General features: G+C 39.6%; 1 protein-coding gene across 1 annotated transcript in view; it reads left to right on the forward strand.

The window, feature by feature from the left end:
* LOC114932641 (protein Fe65 homolog) overlaps positions 1-16254 on the forward strand; it is a 152017-nt gene that overhangs the window by 130332 nt on the left and 5431 nt on the right. The window contains exons 5-12 of the mRNA XM_029304928.2: positions 11388-11546; positions 14063-14292; positions 14657-14775; positions 14900-15012; positions 15080-15278; positions 15520-15647; positions 15828-15833; positions 15948-16198. Coding sequence (XP_029160761.1) covers positions 11388-11546; positions 14063-14292; positions 14657-14775; positions 14900-15012; positions 15080-15278; positions 15520-15647; positions 15828-15833; positions 15948-16198 — 1205 coding nt within the window. The remainder of the gene's footprint in view (positions 1-11387; positions 11547-14062; positions 14293-14656; positions 14776-14899; positions 15013-15079; positions 15279-15519; positions 15648-15827; positions 15834-15947; positions 16199-16254) is intronic.

Consider the following 16254-nt stretch of genomic DNA (forward strand, 5'->3'; position numbering starts at 1 on the left):
GTCAATAAGAGCGCACCGGGGGACACTGGAAAATTTAAAGGGCGAAACGAGCAAGGATAAAAACGAGCAAGAGATCACATTCCACGAGTGTACTGTTCGTTAACTCGTTCGGAAAAACTGTAGTTGAATGGTAAACGATTCTCTTTTTTTCAGCGCCGACGTCCACAATACCGGCGCTCTCAGCCAAGCCACTTTGCCATTTTGCTCTCGCAACAATCGTTAATTAAAACCGTCTAGAGCACTCGCGTTTTCCAGACTCATTCCCTTGCTTCTTCACCTCTCTCTCTCTCTCTCTCGTTCGAGAATGATTTCTAGAACTCGTTCATCCTCGCGGCTGTCATCGACGTTCAATGGGGGCGTTGCTCGTCGTCGAATTTTTTAAGTGTCACGCGCACGCTTAATGGAATTTAGGTGGTAGCTGCAAATGCACCAAAAAATATGCATTCATTCATGACAGCAGAAGAAGAGGAGAAAGAAAATATTGAGTTTACGAGCGAATTTTAAATCGGTCATTCGTTGATAATATAATTAATAGTCTTGGCATACATATTTATTATATCAGGCAAATCTTTTAAATGCGCGAAACATGATTTATTACGCTTCGCGATTAATTCCAGCTGGAAATAATTGTCGGGTATAAAATGTGATCTTTTCGGGCAAAGTACGAAACGCTAAGCGAGTTAACGATTTTCTTATTCACAAGGCAGGGAAAGACGCCGAGGGCGTTAATCGTAATCATATTTCACTGCCGCGTCGGGCTCGTTTCGATTCATCTCGATGCTCCGGCTCCGTCGTTCGCGCGCGAGAAAGACAAGCATAATCTCACTTTCTTCTAAAATTAGAATCCACTTCATGCATCTGATCCCGTCTCTCTTTCTCCCCTGACGCGGCATTCGCCTTAGATCGTTCCCTAACCAATCTACCTTGTTCCCCTTTGATCGTCCGTTCCCTCCTTCTGACTTGCATAGACCTTTGAAACAACGCTACATCACCGGAGTAAAATCTATGTTCGCGTGTTATATATAGGGTGTCCCGTCCTCGCTTTCCGTTCCTTTCACTCGCGTAATTTTCGGACCAATTTGGAGTGGATTTTTCATTGTGGACGAAAATTCTCCGTAATTTAAACCCTCATATTTCGTGCAGTAAAAAGTAATTGCAGTGAAATATGTAACGTTAAAGAAATTTAGCGTAATAGCGCACAGATATTATTTACGCAGAGATAAACTAGCGTGTATGAATTGTTCACATATTACCGCTATCTTTCACGAATTTTCTACTCGTGATGATTGTATTGAATATTTCATCGCGGTGCGTTACGGTTGCATAAGCTAGCAGCACAAAAAGCGCTCATTTTGCATATGAGAGATATTCTGTTGTATTTTAAAATAAAAATCCACGGCTATATATATGTTTGCAAATGTAAGACTTATTTTTTAATTTGAATATTAATAATTAGTAATATTAAAGGAAATGTGGAATATTAATTTTCGTATGAAGCTCCACTTTTTCTAAAACGACTTTATTAATTTCTAAATATCTAAATGATCCAAAAATGATATTTCTTTGCATACAATATTCAATTCAGGATTAGTTTATGGTATAGGATGTGTACGTATGTGTGTGTGAGAGAGAGAGGAGAGCCTCTTAAAGACTCTTAGAGTTAGAATTAACATAATATTTGAACCATTGAAGAGATAACACACACAACAAGAATAGTTAACTGAATTTAACGTAGTAGTTTGCAAATTCCTCGTGTTTTCCAACGCAAAGTTCACATTTGGACAGTGTCGAGAGTATTTAAGGCTAAAAGCACACCGATTAAGTCAGACAAATATTGTGTAAGTGAAGAAAAACAGCGGCATTCATAGAAGTGAATATAAATATATTTCGTTCCAATTAAGAACACGTTAACGTGCCATTATAACTTCTTTATCGCCGACGATTTTTTTTTATCAAAGAGTAAAATTAATTAATTATGTCTATTATGTCATTATGTTTTATATATATCTACGACGAGTATATTTATCTCGTGTTAGTTAGTACGAAATTCAAGGTGTTATATCAAGTTTGCTTGAAGGGAACTGACTTATGTTGATTGAAAACGGTGCATCGACCAGACTGCCTCGAGTGTCTCTAAATCCGAAGTACTCAAGCAGTCTCGGCTAGGCGAACCGACGGCAAATTAGATTACGCTTCGTTAGTATCGTGCCTGTTGAAAAGTTGAACGTTAGCATGGGTGAACGCGGGCCGGAGATTAATTATACAAATTAATTCGCATGACGCCGAAGTATTTTGCGAGCTTGTCAGGCGATAATTTACCGTGGCTTTTATATCAGACCGCGTCTGCAGAGATTTGCCTCGTTTCCTGGTCAATTACAATATTTCTGCAACGTTGCGCGAAATTATTACTCCGAAGTGTATGCACGGATATGCGCGAATGTATATATTCGAAGCTCGTATAAAAGTCCGTAGAGGGTTCATTCAGAGGAGAAGAACGTTGCCCCGTGAATTTCAACGAGTCGATGATTCTCCGTTTGTGAGTGCAGTATGCATTTTCGCGATTGCGTAACGGAGTCGGCGGAAATTATCGCGTTACGCTCGTTATGACGAATGCGCTTGGCATACGGCGACGGTCACGAAATGCCGGAGATTATATGTATACCGTCGTAATTATGTAATAGCGTAACAAAATAACGGAGCCGGTTCCTAATTTGCATAATAACGACGAAACGGCTGGTATGGGTCGTCTCCAACTCCTACTCGCTACCACGGTCCTTTAAATTTATCCTGGCGCTTTGTTAACGTGCGCAATTATTAATAGCCCTACAGAAGAGTAGAAACTCTGCTCTTTCTCTCTCTCTCGCCTGATCCCGGTAAGCGGGTATTTAATCGCTGACAAATTTAATTAATTCCCAAGAGCCTAAAGGCACGATGTTCGATCGCGCTTCTCTCCGGATCGCTTAACACCGTGGATTTTATGATCCCCGTAGTATCTACACAAACAATGTCCCCTTTCCTCGACGGTGGTAAGTAGTAGCCGGGACCGTGGCGAAACCGTGTCTGCTTTCCATTAACACCCGGAAAGCATTAGGTGCCGGTAATGGTAATAGAGGCTCTAAGATAACAGCAGGTGCACAGATACTCGTCGTCGTTCTACCTCCGGTATAAAAGATACCATCGCGTCTTTTAAACGGAACCACTCGCGATATTATTTTGTCATATTCAACGAACGTAACTCCATTTCCACCATATCCTAAATTACAAATCAACTAATCACTGCGTCACGGTGAATTACGATACGATCGAATATAGCTTGTTAACAATGAATTTGACCGCTGTCGCACAGCAAATTGCAGATTGGGTTACTACGAGGCTGCACCGTGTGAATTACAATCAAATATCTAACCTTGTTAACGCGACGAATTTATTTGCCATTCTATTTTAAATTGCCAATCAGTTGGTTACGAATCGTAATTTAATTTTCGCTATAACAATAAATTTAAGTGTTGTCCTTATTTCAAAAATTACAAATTGGGTTGACATATCGTTGAAACTTTAAATTCATTTTTTAATTGAAAGAACACACTACTGACTTTAAGATTTTAATTGCACTCGAGTATGCTGCAATTTTTATACATACGACGATTATTAATAATGAGTTTCAAGATGATTATTTTTTTTATTTCTTTTCATTTCTTCAGCTACAATTTTTCCACGCGTGTTAATCGTCACCTCTCGAGACGCCGCCTGGACGGATATTTCTGTCCTTAGCTATGCAGTCGCACAAACAAGGCTTGGAAACGATGGAGAAATCTTTCAGGTCTCTATAATAGTACACGAATAAAAGAAAACATCCGGGTGGTCCATTATCTCCGCCGTGTGAAGTCGATCGCGAGCTCGATAATTCACGGATGAACGCACCGTGTAATTACTCAGTTGCTACGAATATACCGAGTGTCGGAAATATCGCGTCTTTGAAATGTCATTTTGTTCAGTATTATATAATCGATAATAATTACACAAATTATATCATGAATACAAAATTGTCGATTAAAAAGGAAAACGTTACGAATAAACAGTGCGTTTTTTTTTTTCAATTCGGTTTCTGCGAGACTTGAGAGAAAGTGAACGATGCCTAGAACACCGCGTACACGCGAGTCTGTCACGAGCGATTATGCCGGCGTGCGACCACGCCTCAGATCGTATCTCGAATGCCCTGAATGGCCGGTTAGATATACCGGTAGTTATCGATGATCGAAACGCTCCGGTTGCATAAATGTCTCGCTTCGATCCGAAAGAAACGTTACCGGTCACTTTTATTATCTCGTGTATTTTTTTTATTATTCTCCTTACATAATTATTCCTATAAACAAAAGAAAGAGAAAGCGTTCATTTTGAATCGCCGGAGTTAATTAATTATTTATATAGCGATATAATATTGCGCACTACGAGAAAATAAAGATAGGAAAGCGGAAAATAATTCTCTTATCGTGAACATTAATTTAAGTATAAAAGTACACGAACCTAAACAAACGACAAGTCGCAAGTACATGCTATTATATACGTAGAAGAATATTAAAAAAAAAAAAAAAAAAAAATTCCACGGAAGAAATAAACGTTTGACGAATGGAAACGCTTGTTCGTAGGCGCATCTTTCGCAACAGAAATACTAAGAAAAGATGCGGCCGCAGATAAGGTGAGGTATGAGGAAATTACACGGTGAAACCGACAGCGCGCTCTGCGAGTCACATGCATGCGACGCGCCCATAAATCCCGGAAATGGAATCCTTTCCCCCTCTTCATCCCCCCGAGCCTTCGTACCGTCTTCCGCAAGGACTCCTTATTCTTCCGGGACACCTCTTTCTCTCCGGTAATACCTGCAGGACGTAATCGGTGATCCCGGAAAGTCGGTGTGCTTGATAAGTCCTCTCACGTCGGGCTTTGAAAAAGCTCCGGCAGTCTGGGAGTCCGAAAAAACTGGCAAGAGAGAAAGAGAGAGAGAAAGAGGGTGAAAAGAGGAGGGGAATGATAGAAAGAATAATGTCCCGAGAGAGGTCTTGCCAGGATGCCCAGCCGTTGGAGATTATCGGGCTAAACTGAAATCCGGAGCGAGGACGCTCGTAAACGCGAACGAATCATCCTGTCCGGGATGCAAGATGTTCCGACGATGCCAATAGCTTCGTCCTGGAGATATATGCCGGGGGAGGGACCAGGGACTTTAGTGATAATAGTCTTACACGGACGTTATAAGAAGATCGGAAAGATCGGGGTCTTCGCGTTACTCTTATGCGCCGGAGAAATTTTCCTCGGGCACTCGCCGACGATTTTATCCCACGTACGTCTATCGGGATTTTGTGTTAGAATTTATAATATATTTATAACTGTAAAACGCGCGACACGTTAATTAATGTCCTATTAATTCCGAGACATTTAATATTTACGCGCTTATTAGTATTCGATATCAGGGACGCGAGAGAATCGCTTCGGAGAGAGAAAGAGAGATGCAATCGGCTATCAAATATGAAAAACGAGACGTGGTGTTGCAAAATAAAATCCAATGCAACGCGGATCGATACTCGTAACGGGAGGGAAAAAAACCAACTCGATCTCCAAAAAAAAAAAAAAAAAAGTAACGCTCGTACATTTTTTTCTGCAAAAAAAATCGACACTCTAGACGCTGATTTGTTTTTGATCGCGTTTTATCGTGCAAGTTAGATTAAAATCTGACCATGGCAGTGCGGGAGTTAATGTATCTGTCGGATGAAACCGAAGGACGGATAGGCAAAAGAGGGTGCAGGCGAACTAAAAGGAAGGGGTTGATTTTAGCGAGAGTGCAGTTTCCGAGTTTCATAAAAAAAAAAGAGTTCATAGAGAGCGCGAGCTTCTCGATGAAAAAATATACACCCTCGTCGGCTCGAAACTTTATTAACCGCGTTTTCTCGCGCGAATTTTCCTCCGCGACGGAATAGCCGGTCGATTCACCGACGACCGATCATAAAGGTTTATGGACTGCGGCTGGCACGTAAAAAGGAAGACATCGACGAAAAACACGCGATTTATAATACATCGTAAAGGGTCTCGTCGTGGACCATCGTGAGGATTTCACGGTGGCGGTCCGATGATGAAACGATAAACGCCCGGTAAACGTTGGACTTTTCAGGCAGCTCTAACGCTTACTCTCGCGAAATGACGAGACAATCTTGTTACTCGGAATATAAACGGGCTTTAGTGGCGATTTGCCTGGACTTCATAAAGTCTTCATAAGGTGGGACGAATCTATAATCGCGAAGGCGCTCGGCTAAAAAGCGTTAAGCGTGAAAAGTATTAATAAATCACGGAGTACGTTTGAGAAAAAAATTAGCTGCAGGAACACGCGCTGCAAAGAAGCGAGATTATACAAGTAGAAATTACCTTGTTAAATGTTACGTGATTTTCCGGAAACGCAGTACTTAAAAAGATTAATCGAAATAAGGAACGGATTAACTCGCTGAGAAATTTCTCGACATTGTATTATGGCGATCGTGATGAGACGCTGTTTTGCCAGCCTTAGAATAGCAATGGAACAAGTACTATAGTTTACTGTGCCTAAAGCAGACCGTGTGCACCGTATAATAAAGTTTATCGTGTTCGATAAAAATTTTACGATTATAATAATTCGCGCGAAATTTTTCACGCTTTTTAGAATCAATAGTTCACATATAGATGCATTCGCGATAATATTCGTCAGTGATTATATAAATTGAAACAATATAATTTCTAGATATATTTTGAAGTTAATTAAAGAAATAGCAACTATTAAAAAAATTTAAGAGTATAATGAAATCAGTCTGTTACTCAAGAAGTCTTTCCCACGGAGGTGATTCAGTTCCTTTCTGCGAATCAATTTATTTGTGGGAATTGAATCATTTATCGGAACACGTTCTCATTACGAAACAACGTATAGATCGGCGTTTTTCAATCGTTAACTTCGCTTTCAACGCTACGAGTCTTATTTAATCTTTTGATTCTTTTCCTAACAACGCTATAAGTATTCAAGAAACTGACGTATATTATTTTTATATTATTAATTTATTCTATATCTATCTTGATACTCTATGTCGCATAATTTATTATTATAACTTCCATTTCTTAATGTAATTTTTTACGTTCATTATTATGATATAATTCAGATTTATTTCATCTTTTTAATTAGGCGTATACTCTCTTCCTTTTTGATAAAACCAAAATTGATGAGTTTACGGAGGTTAACGATTTTTGCACAAAGTTGTAGTAGCTGTTTAATTGTGCGAGGCCACCAATGTATTTGGAGAAACCACGAGCAGGCTCCGAAGCTCTCGAGACTTCCTCCCATCGGATCGGCCGGAAACTTAATTACCTCGGCGGGTTGTATGCGGCACTATGCCAGTTACTCGAAGGGTGAAAGGGCCTCGGGGAATACTTTCTAGCTTCGACAGGGCCCTAACTAGCGATTCTACGTGTTCTAGGCAGGCAATTCAACAATAACAGAGCGCTACTGTATTTCTTTTCACGCGCAGTACCAGGCTCGAATTTCAGCACGAGTTCTTCTCACGACACTCGTTCGAATCGAATACCGATGCTCGCAAGTCTCGGGAATAATCTCCGCGTAACACGTATGCCAATCGTTCTTTGATCGCATCGTCGCGAAATCGATATCGAGCCGATATCAGTTTGAAAAGACGGCAGAAACAGCAACGGCCGTTTTATCAATACGATAGAGATCAGTATCGTCCATTCGATGTATATCTATATGTGTATATGTGTGTGTGTGTGTGTGTGTGTGCATTGGTTAGGTAGAGCTCGAAATGGGGTGACGTTGGCGGGTGAGCGCCACACAGTGGTCGAGGGGTTGCTGCTATGGGGCAGAGGGTGTGTGTGTGGGTTGGGGGTTGGTTGGGTGGTTGTGTAGTGTGTATTGATCGAGCGAGGAGAAGAGTAGCTCGGCTCTCTTTCTCCATTTCTCTTTCCCTTTTCCTTTCTCTCTCTCTCTCTCTCTCTTTTACTCTGTGTCGCACTTTGCATGAACGTTCATCTACCCTACACGGTGTTTCGGGCGTGCGCCACTTTTTCCTCACTTAGGGTCTTTCTCGCTTTTTTCCCCTCTCTCTCTCTTCTAACTCCCTTCATGCAAATCACCTGCCCTCGCTGATGTCCACGTCATGGTCAATCGGCCGTTGTTTCTGCCGATCGACAAACACCGACAGTGAATCACAGACACCCGAAATATCGGTCTTTCCAACACTCTGTAATTTAGGTTTCTCTCTCTCTCTCTATCTCTGTTCCTCTCTATCTCTTTCTCTCTCTCCGTCGTGGTCAAGCGTTTGTCAGATTCCATTAATGGGGGAAAACCGATAGTTGCTACATAGGCATTAGCAGAATGCAGGACATGTTAACGGGCGATCGATACAGCATAAATCTGAAATATTAATTATGAACGAAAATATTCAGTTTATTTTTTTCTCTTCTATCTTTATTATTTCTTTTTTTTTTGTTTGTTTACGACTATTTTTTATCCATTTTATATTTTATTCAATGCGTTAGAATTACAAAAATAATTTCTCTTCGCCCTGTGCCTTACCTGACGATTTAATTCGCGCTTCCCTGAAAAAGGCCGTGATTTACGATGATAGCAATATAATCAGAAGATAATGATCCACATTCTCGAGCAGAAACCATAAAATTACGAATACTGTAATCATGGTGCCGGCGAGATAGACACAGAGGGAGACTTGCCGGCGTAATTTACGGCCCAGCCAGGTGCGTCAGAAGTTGCTCACCTTACGACCTAATTGGGTTTAATTACACCTGACTGAAAGTTACGGCGATGCTCGCATGTACGCACGCCGCTTGGATCACAATTACTGTCCTCCGGTAGCTGATTTTAGTTATATCGCGCGATCAGTTATCTTTCTTTTTTGCTACTTAACGCGACGTGCCATTAATATATCCCAGAAAGAGTAGCAAAAAATCTAAAGAAAAATTTTTTTTAGATTAATTTCACGCAGCCTTCTCAATTTTGTGCCTCCTTTATTTTTTATAGAATTCTAGACAGGATATCTCTCATCTTACAAAGATGAGTCACGGTCCATTATCGTCTCACTATATCGATTCGCGACCATCTCGAGATGAATCTCGGAGTGTCTCGATTTAAATTGTCTACATCATCGTTCACTCGGATCGTCGAGCTCATATTATACTATATGGATATATATTCTCGATATGGTCGATCGATGCGCCCAGTGTCAATAACCCGGTATTCCAGATACTACTGTGGCAGCACCTCACCAATCCTGGGATTAATAGTATTAATAACGATCCGGCTATATAACATTATCGCGGTTCGCGATCGGGAATCGAATTAACGTTCTTGCGAAACGAATTACGTCAATGCGTCAGGATTGCGATTTTATTCCCGATAAAGCTCTCGTCGGTCCGTTCGGTTCGATGCGGCCGAATATGAGATTATTATAGATTAATTAATAATCCGTTTAACATGATTCAGAGAGCGCGTCATAATATTCGTAATTCGATAAATCATTATATCCGATTATCGAATCCATATCCGACATTTCGGTGTGAAATGCGACATTGAAAGAGTCTCAAGAGTGTTGATCGACAAGAAATTCTCGGTAGAGACCGATATCTCATCGATCGTTCTGCGCCATTCTCGTGTTCTAACGAAATACAGGGGCCTTTCCCCTTACCAAAACTTCTGGCGAATTTCCAAAGCATCCCTCGTGCTATTCCTAACCCAAATACTTGCGCGAAATTATATATCGTTTGACTTTGCGTGCCGTTATGCGTGTCGTCATCTTTGTCGCGTCACGCTTTTAAATTAAATTAAGTTTTTTTTCTTCTTTTTTTTATACGGAGACTACATGAGCTTTCTCAAAATTATCTCTCTGCACGATTTATTAGCAAATTTTTTAATCAGTTTTTTTTACGTTATTTTATTTCTTGTGGTATATATATATATATATATATATATATATATATATATATATATATATTGCAATACGCGAAAAAGTTTAAAAACTTTTTTCCAACCACATAGCACGCAATTACTAGTTTTCTCTAACTGTAAGCGACGAAGTAGGTTCACCAATTAGCGACACGTACGAAAAATTATCGCGATTATTATCATGTAATTAGGAAAGTTGAGAGTAACAAGTATGTCGATACACTGTTTGCATCTGCTTGATTCTTAACAAGAATTATATAATATAGTCGTGGTACGATAATTCTAAATAAAAATCCAAACTTGGTTAATAATTTGCTAAATTGTCGTCTCAAGATATATAGGTACATATGATACAACATACGATTATACAAGATTGAAAAGTTATAAGGAGAGAAAGGAGAAGAGATAACGTTCTTCGCACTCTTTATGCAAACATTGTTCATTTTAATTTACTGAAACTTTTAATATGGACGTCTTTGAAGTACAAAGTAAGCAAAGTCGACCGATATCGCGGAGAAGTTCTTGCAAGCTCGCGAGTCGTTCGTTATAATCTCGGCGATTAAAGGCCTCAAAGTCCAGAATTCCGTATTCCTCGAGTATGTTCAAAAGGAACGTCGGTCCTTAGATACTCCTCTAATACGCCCGAACGATACTCAGGAGAGGCAACTGGCGTTAGTCAGCAAACCGCTCGACTAATCCCTTAATTACTTCGACATGCTTAGCGATCCTATACTAACCGCGTCGGTTCTGTTTCTCGATCGTTAATTAAAATGTCACTTTCTTACAGCCGTGCGATTTTCATCTACGAAGAACGAGAGCGCACGCATTCGAGATAAAAATGCATACGGAACAACCAAATTTAAATACTGATTAATATGCCTTATTAAATTTATTAATAGCCTTATAAATCGATCTCGTGAAATCGCGCGCATAAATTCTATATAACTCATACATATCTGTACATTATATATATAATAAAATATATGTATATAAATATTTTTGGGAGTTAGAAAAAGATTTGATTTAGAACTCTTAATATATAACTAATCGTAAGACCTTAATTACATAAAATAATAAGGTTTAAAAAAAAATAAATAAACGGCGCATTTTTAAATCAACAATAAAGGAATAAAATACTTGAAACACTGAAAAAAATCGCAATAAAAATCTATAAAATGTATTTAAATAAATACCAAGTCCGAGTTAACCTTTAAAACCTTGAAATTGTTGATGAAAAAAAAAATGAGTCGAACACATAAAAGAATTGTATCAGATGCGTATCGTGTGCACTTAAGGGTTAACGAGCGATACTTATCCTATCGAGAATCGCGATAGGCGCCATTATCATTACTACGCCCGTCGACAATACATCCCCTTGTAATGCTTTGCATGAACGATGCTGATTCAGGTACGGCTGCGAGGGTGTGGCGGAGTCCGCTCTCGTCGACGACACCCTCAACGGGAATCCCCGCTCGTCATCCCCGTCGTCGTCGAGCGCGATCCTGCCTCAATCTCACACCCTACAGTCAGGATCGATCGACGCTACGGACACTTCCGGGTCGAGAAAGTACGTACGAAACACACTCGTGTGATCTCGTGGTACCCAATCCTTCCTGCTGATGATATAGTCCGCTTGTTACCACTCTGTTCGTCGCTTCTCTTTTGTGTGTCTCAAGTTGCCGCTTCTGTTTGCCGTTGTAGTAGCGAGAATGCCCCGTCGCGAAACGAAATACCCGAGTTTCGCGTAAACAACCCTGTCTGTACTCGCAGATGAGAGCTATTGTGTGTGTGTGTGTGTGTGTGTGTGTGTGTAGATCCACCTATCCGTTCGTGTACTCACATTGTTGCACATCATATTGTGATACTGCGTGGCAGAATCCATGAATACCGCGTATTTGAAGAATGAATCGCGAACGTTAAGCCGAGAGAAATAGTATCAGTGACAGCACTTTGCTCACTTTGATGAAACTGTATATTATACGTGACATATGACGTATATCATATAAGTATGTTTTCTCTTCCATAAAAATTTCTCATTTGTAAAAATGACTTATTATCTATCGCGATATTTTTCACGCGCGAACAACAGTGGCTTAAAAAAGGATCACGAAATAATCCTGCGAAATTTCCATGGCCGACCGTAGATACCATTATTTTTATATACACATTTTTTCTCGGTTGCGTTGCAACAGCTGATCATCTGTCACTCGCGCGCGCGTTGCTCGTATCAGAAAGTAAAATACAATTTCGTGCTGCCAGTACAAGTCGTACTTGTCTCGAGCTCTCTTGTATTACAAAGTAAAATACTTTTCTTTCCACTGGGGTAGCCACGTTGCTCCTTCCTGCACATTTCACTTTAAAAAATATAGTAGTAGTTGGATCCTATACTAAAAGCAAATGTGAATAACCGGTCTTGAATTTAATAAACAACCGCGAATATTGACTCGCTTTATCGCACTTATCCTTTGTGTGTAAAATTATTATTCTTACCAGTATTATAATTTTTTATCGGCACTACAATTCGTAAGATTAATCAACTATGTAAAAGCGATCAAAAGTTATTGAATTATCTTACTATCACGTTATCATATAACTCTTTGAAGTCTTTTTAAACTTTCCCGAATTATGCATTTTCTGATCATTACATAACGTTGCGGCCATTTGCATAATGTTTGAAATAAAAGTAAACTTCGAACGTTTTTGCCTCCCCTGGAACCAAACACTTGACAGACGCGACAGACACCTGTTACAGTCTCTTCACTGCATGTATACAGGTCATTCCCTCTTATTCACCCCAATTTCACATAAAATCTTGGGTCCCTTTTATGAATGTGCACGATATATATAATTTTACATCACTCCCAAGTACGAAGCGCAATTTCTCCTCGCTCGCTCGCTCGCAAAGGACGTTTTATTTTACAGTCCCTGTAAATAATCTCCTGCTGGCCGACTCGTGTCGCGCCCGACTTCGATTAGCACGCGAGGACTTCTCGTGGCGACGATAACGGGCGACTACATAGCCGAGAGGATCAATAGTAATGGTTTACGAGCGAGATGGCACGGCCGTCAGTCGTGAGACGATCTAACGAGCGGAAATCAATTTGTCATTCCGTCGTAGATGACGATCGTCGCCGAATGTTCGCCGATTCGTTTTCCCGTAGACGAATGAACGCGATCGGACAATGACGCGATAAATCAAGCCGCTTATTTCGGCGATCGTGATTCGCCCTGAAATGACGTGAACTGAAATTCCCTCAAGTCACGCGACAGTACGAACACAATTGCGCACTCGTGCAGTTTCGCGATATAACAGAGAGAGAGAGGACTTTTTTTTTTAGCGAACAACCTTGTCGCGTGTGGCCGCCTCCTCGTGATGATGCGAAACGAATTGAAACGAGCCGCGCGTAGGTCGTAGTAATCTCAGTCGGGAATAGCAAATGGTAAATAACGAAATTTTTAGATCCGCATTTAGGGCCGATAAATGAAAATGGATATTTCTTTCACGAAGCTTTGTATATCGCTGTGGTGAAATTGATGAGCTTGCACTATGTACTATCGCTGATTTCCTCGTTGAATAAATAAGAGCTGTAACTCCCTGTTTCTGCTGCACTTCTTATGGCCGATTATAATTAATATTGATCTTGATTCTCTTTTTATTTTTATTTTCTAATATTAAAAGTACATGCAAAATACAATATTTAGAGACATGTTTGTAAAGATACGTTTTAATCATAGACGGATTTAGTAAAGGCGTGTTTGTCATTTTCAACAATGTTTAATATGCTTTGCGTATCCTCTAATAAAAAAATAAAATAAAATAAAGTATACTTTCCAGCATATGTTACATTTTATACAGGTAAAGAAAAAATTACGAGTCCGCCTATGATTTGAATTAAGGTAGATACAAAATTCTAAAAGATGTCGAAATATCAGACCTCCTTGAGACATCTTTTAGACCAATCCTAGACTTTTGAATATATATTGTCGCTTGAGTATTCAGTAGACATCGTCGCGATGACGCGAACTTTTGGATTTGAACCTACTTTTTTTTGACCCTCGGTTTTTCTTGTCTTTGCACTTCAGTTATTGCGAGAAACCTGACAACGAGACCACAGAGATGGGAGGTGTGCCGCACGTGGAGGGTGGCCTGAACAGTGAGTTGTACGCGGTGCCGGTGAAACGACGACAGCCAAAAGACCAGAAGAACAATGCGATTCTGCAGAACAATACCCAGGAGAAACCGACGGACGTGGATAGCACCGATTCCGAGGATAAAGATGAGAATCTGCCGGCCGGATGGCAGAAGCACGAGGGTGAGTAGTCGAGCAGGGTTGAAATAGTATTCCATTCTCAAATCGATACACGAAATCCGAGTAATCGTATCGAAATAATTTTTAGATTTAGATATAAATAATCCTTGGTAGAAAAAATGCCGCTGAAAAAAAAATTTAAAATAAATGCATTACAAAAAAATGAGTATACATGAAAAATATTAATAAATAAATTGATGTTTCTCGCATTAATTTTCTTCAAGATTTTCTCTAGTTTTCTCGATATCTCTTCTTTCATTAAAGAAATGATATATCGAAAATGATAAAATCGAAAATTAATACGCGGCTATTATAAATAATGGAAGCTTTCAAGTTTTATTAATCATAAAATCAAATACTGTTTTAGATGAGAATGGACCTTATTATTGGCATGTGAAAAGCGGCAATATACAGAGAGAACCTCCAGAGGCTCCGTTGCATTCAAAAACGGAAGCGCGTCGAAGTCTGGTCAAGGATAATGATAGCGTGAGTAGAATAATTTATTAAAACATTTTGTAATTATAATTTATTGATATTAATAATAATATAAATTACAAATTATATATTTATGTGTATTATGTATATTTAATTTGCAACGCTACCGTTTTAGATAAACAATTTTCACACTTTGAGCGGAATGGTGAACACGGTGACTCGCAGCAACACGAGCTCGGCTCTGGACCAGGAATTGGAAAGCAAAAGGAAAATGGAATTGGCGCTCAAGTAAGCGAATATCGCCTCGCTCTTACATGGCCGATTGTCATCGATTCACTTCATTTATTTCTTTCAGACGAAGAAGCTATCCCGCAAGAGCGGATTCCGAGGGCAGAGACAAGCCGATCAGATTTGCCGTGCGATCCTTAGGTTGGACGGAAATTGCGGAAGAGGATCTAACACCTGAGAGAAGCAGCAAGGCCGTGAACAAGTGTATCGTGGATCTTTCACTCGGTAGAAACGATCTGTTGGATGTCGTTGGACGATGGGGCGACGTAAGTGTTTTCTTTCGAAAACCAGATATAGATTAAGTTTACATTTTATTAACGATAAAATAAAAAAAAAAGATACATGAGAGCAACGAGAAAAACAGTCTGAATGTGATAGAATTTAAAATTAAAATAAACGTCTGATTAGCGAATGTATATTTAGACCTCTGAAATGATCAATGGAATAAACCAAGATAAATTTTGTGCAATAAACACGCGATGAGAAATATATTACGAAATATTTCAGGGCAAGGATCTATTTATGGACTTGGACGAAGGGGCGCTCAAACTAATCGATCCAGAGAATCTCACCGTATTAAACACGCAGCCTATTCATACAGTTAGGGTATGGGGCGTAGGAAGAGATCACTGTCGGTGAGTGAAATATTAATTATCTTTGAATGAATCGAAGAACTGAGTTCCGAGAATTTCTAGAATGTCAGATTCTTCAATCTTTTTATTAAATATATTACGTGAGGTATATATATTTTACTAATATATGCATATATTCGCATTGTTTTCATGAATGTGGTTTTCTTTGGACGGACCTAACAGCGAAAGGTAAAATATACGATGATAACAAAATTGTATTCTATAAAAAAATATAAATTAAAGTGAGAACTTTTTGTTTGGCGAAACAGAAGTTGTTAATTAAATATATATTGCTTTCTTCAGGGATTTTGCTTACGTAGCAAGAGATCGATCTACCAGGAAACACATGTGTCACGTGTTCCGTTGCGACATTCCGGCGCGCACGATCGCGAACACGCTTCGCGACATTTGTAAGAAGATAATGATCGAGCGTTCACAGCATCAGAATCTAGCGAAACCGGTGGACATCAATGGCCGGACTAGTCTAGCTACGAGACCTACTAATCTGCCCACTGAACATCGACGCTTCCACAGAAACGGTCAAGCACTAGTCAGTGAGTAGTTTCAAAAATTTTTCAAAAATAAATAAAATCTTTTATTTTACTATTTC

This window comes from Nylanderia fulva, unplaced genomic scaffold (genome assembly GCF_048542155.1).
Source record: "Nylanderia fulva isolate GAGA-0341 unplaced genomic scaffold, ASM4854215v1 Scaffold22, whole genome shotgun sequence".
NCBI lineage: Eukaryota > Metazoa > Arthropoda > Insecta > Hymenoptera > Formicidae > Nylanderia > Nylanderia fulva.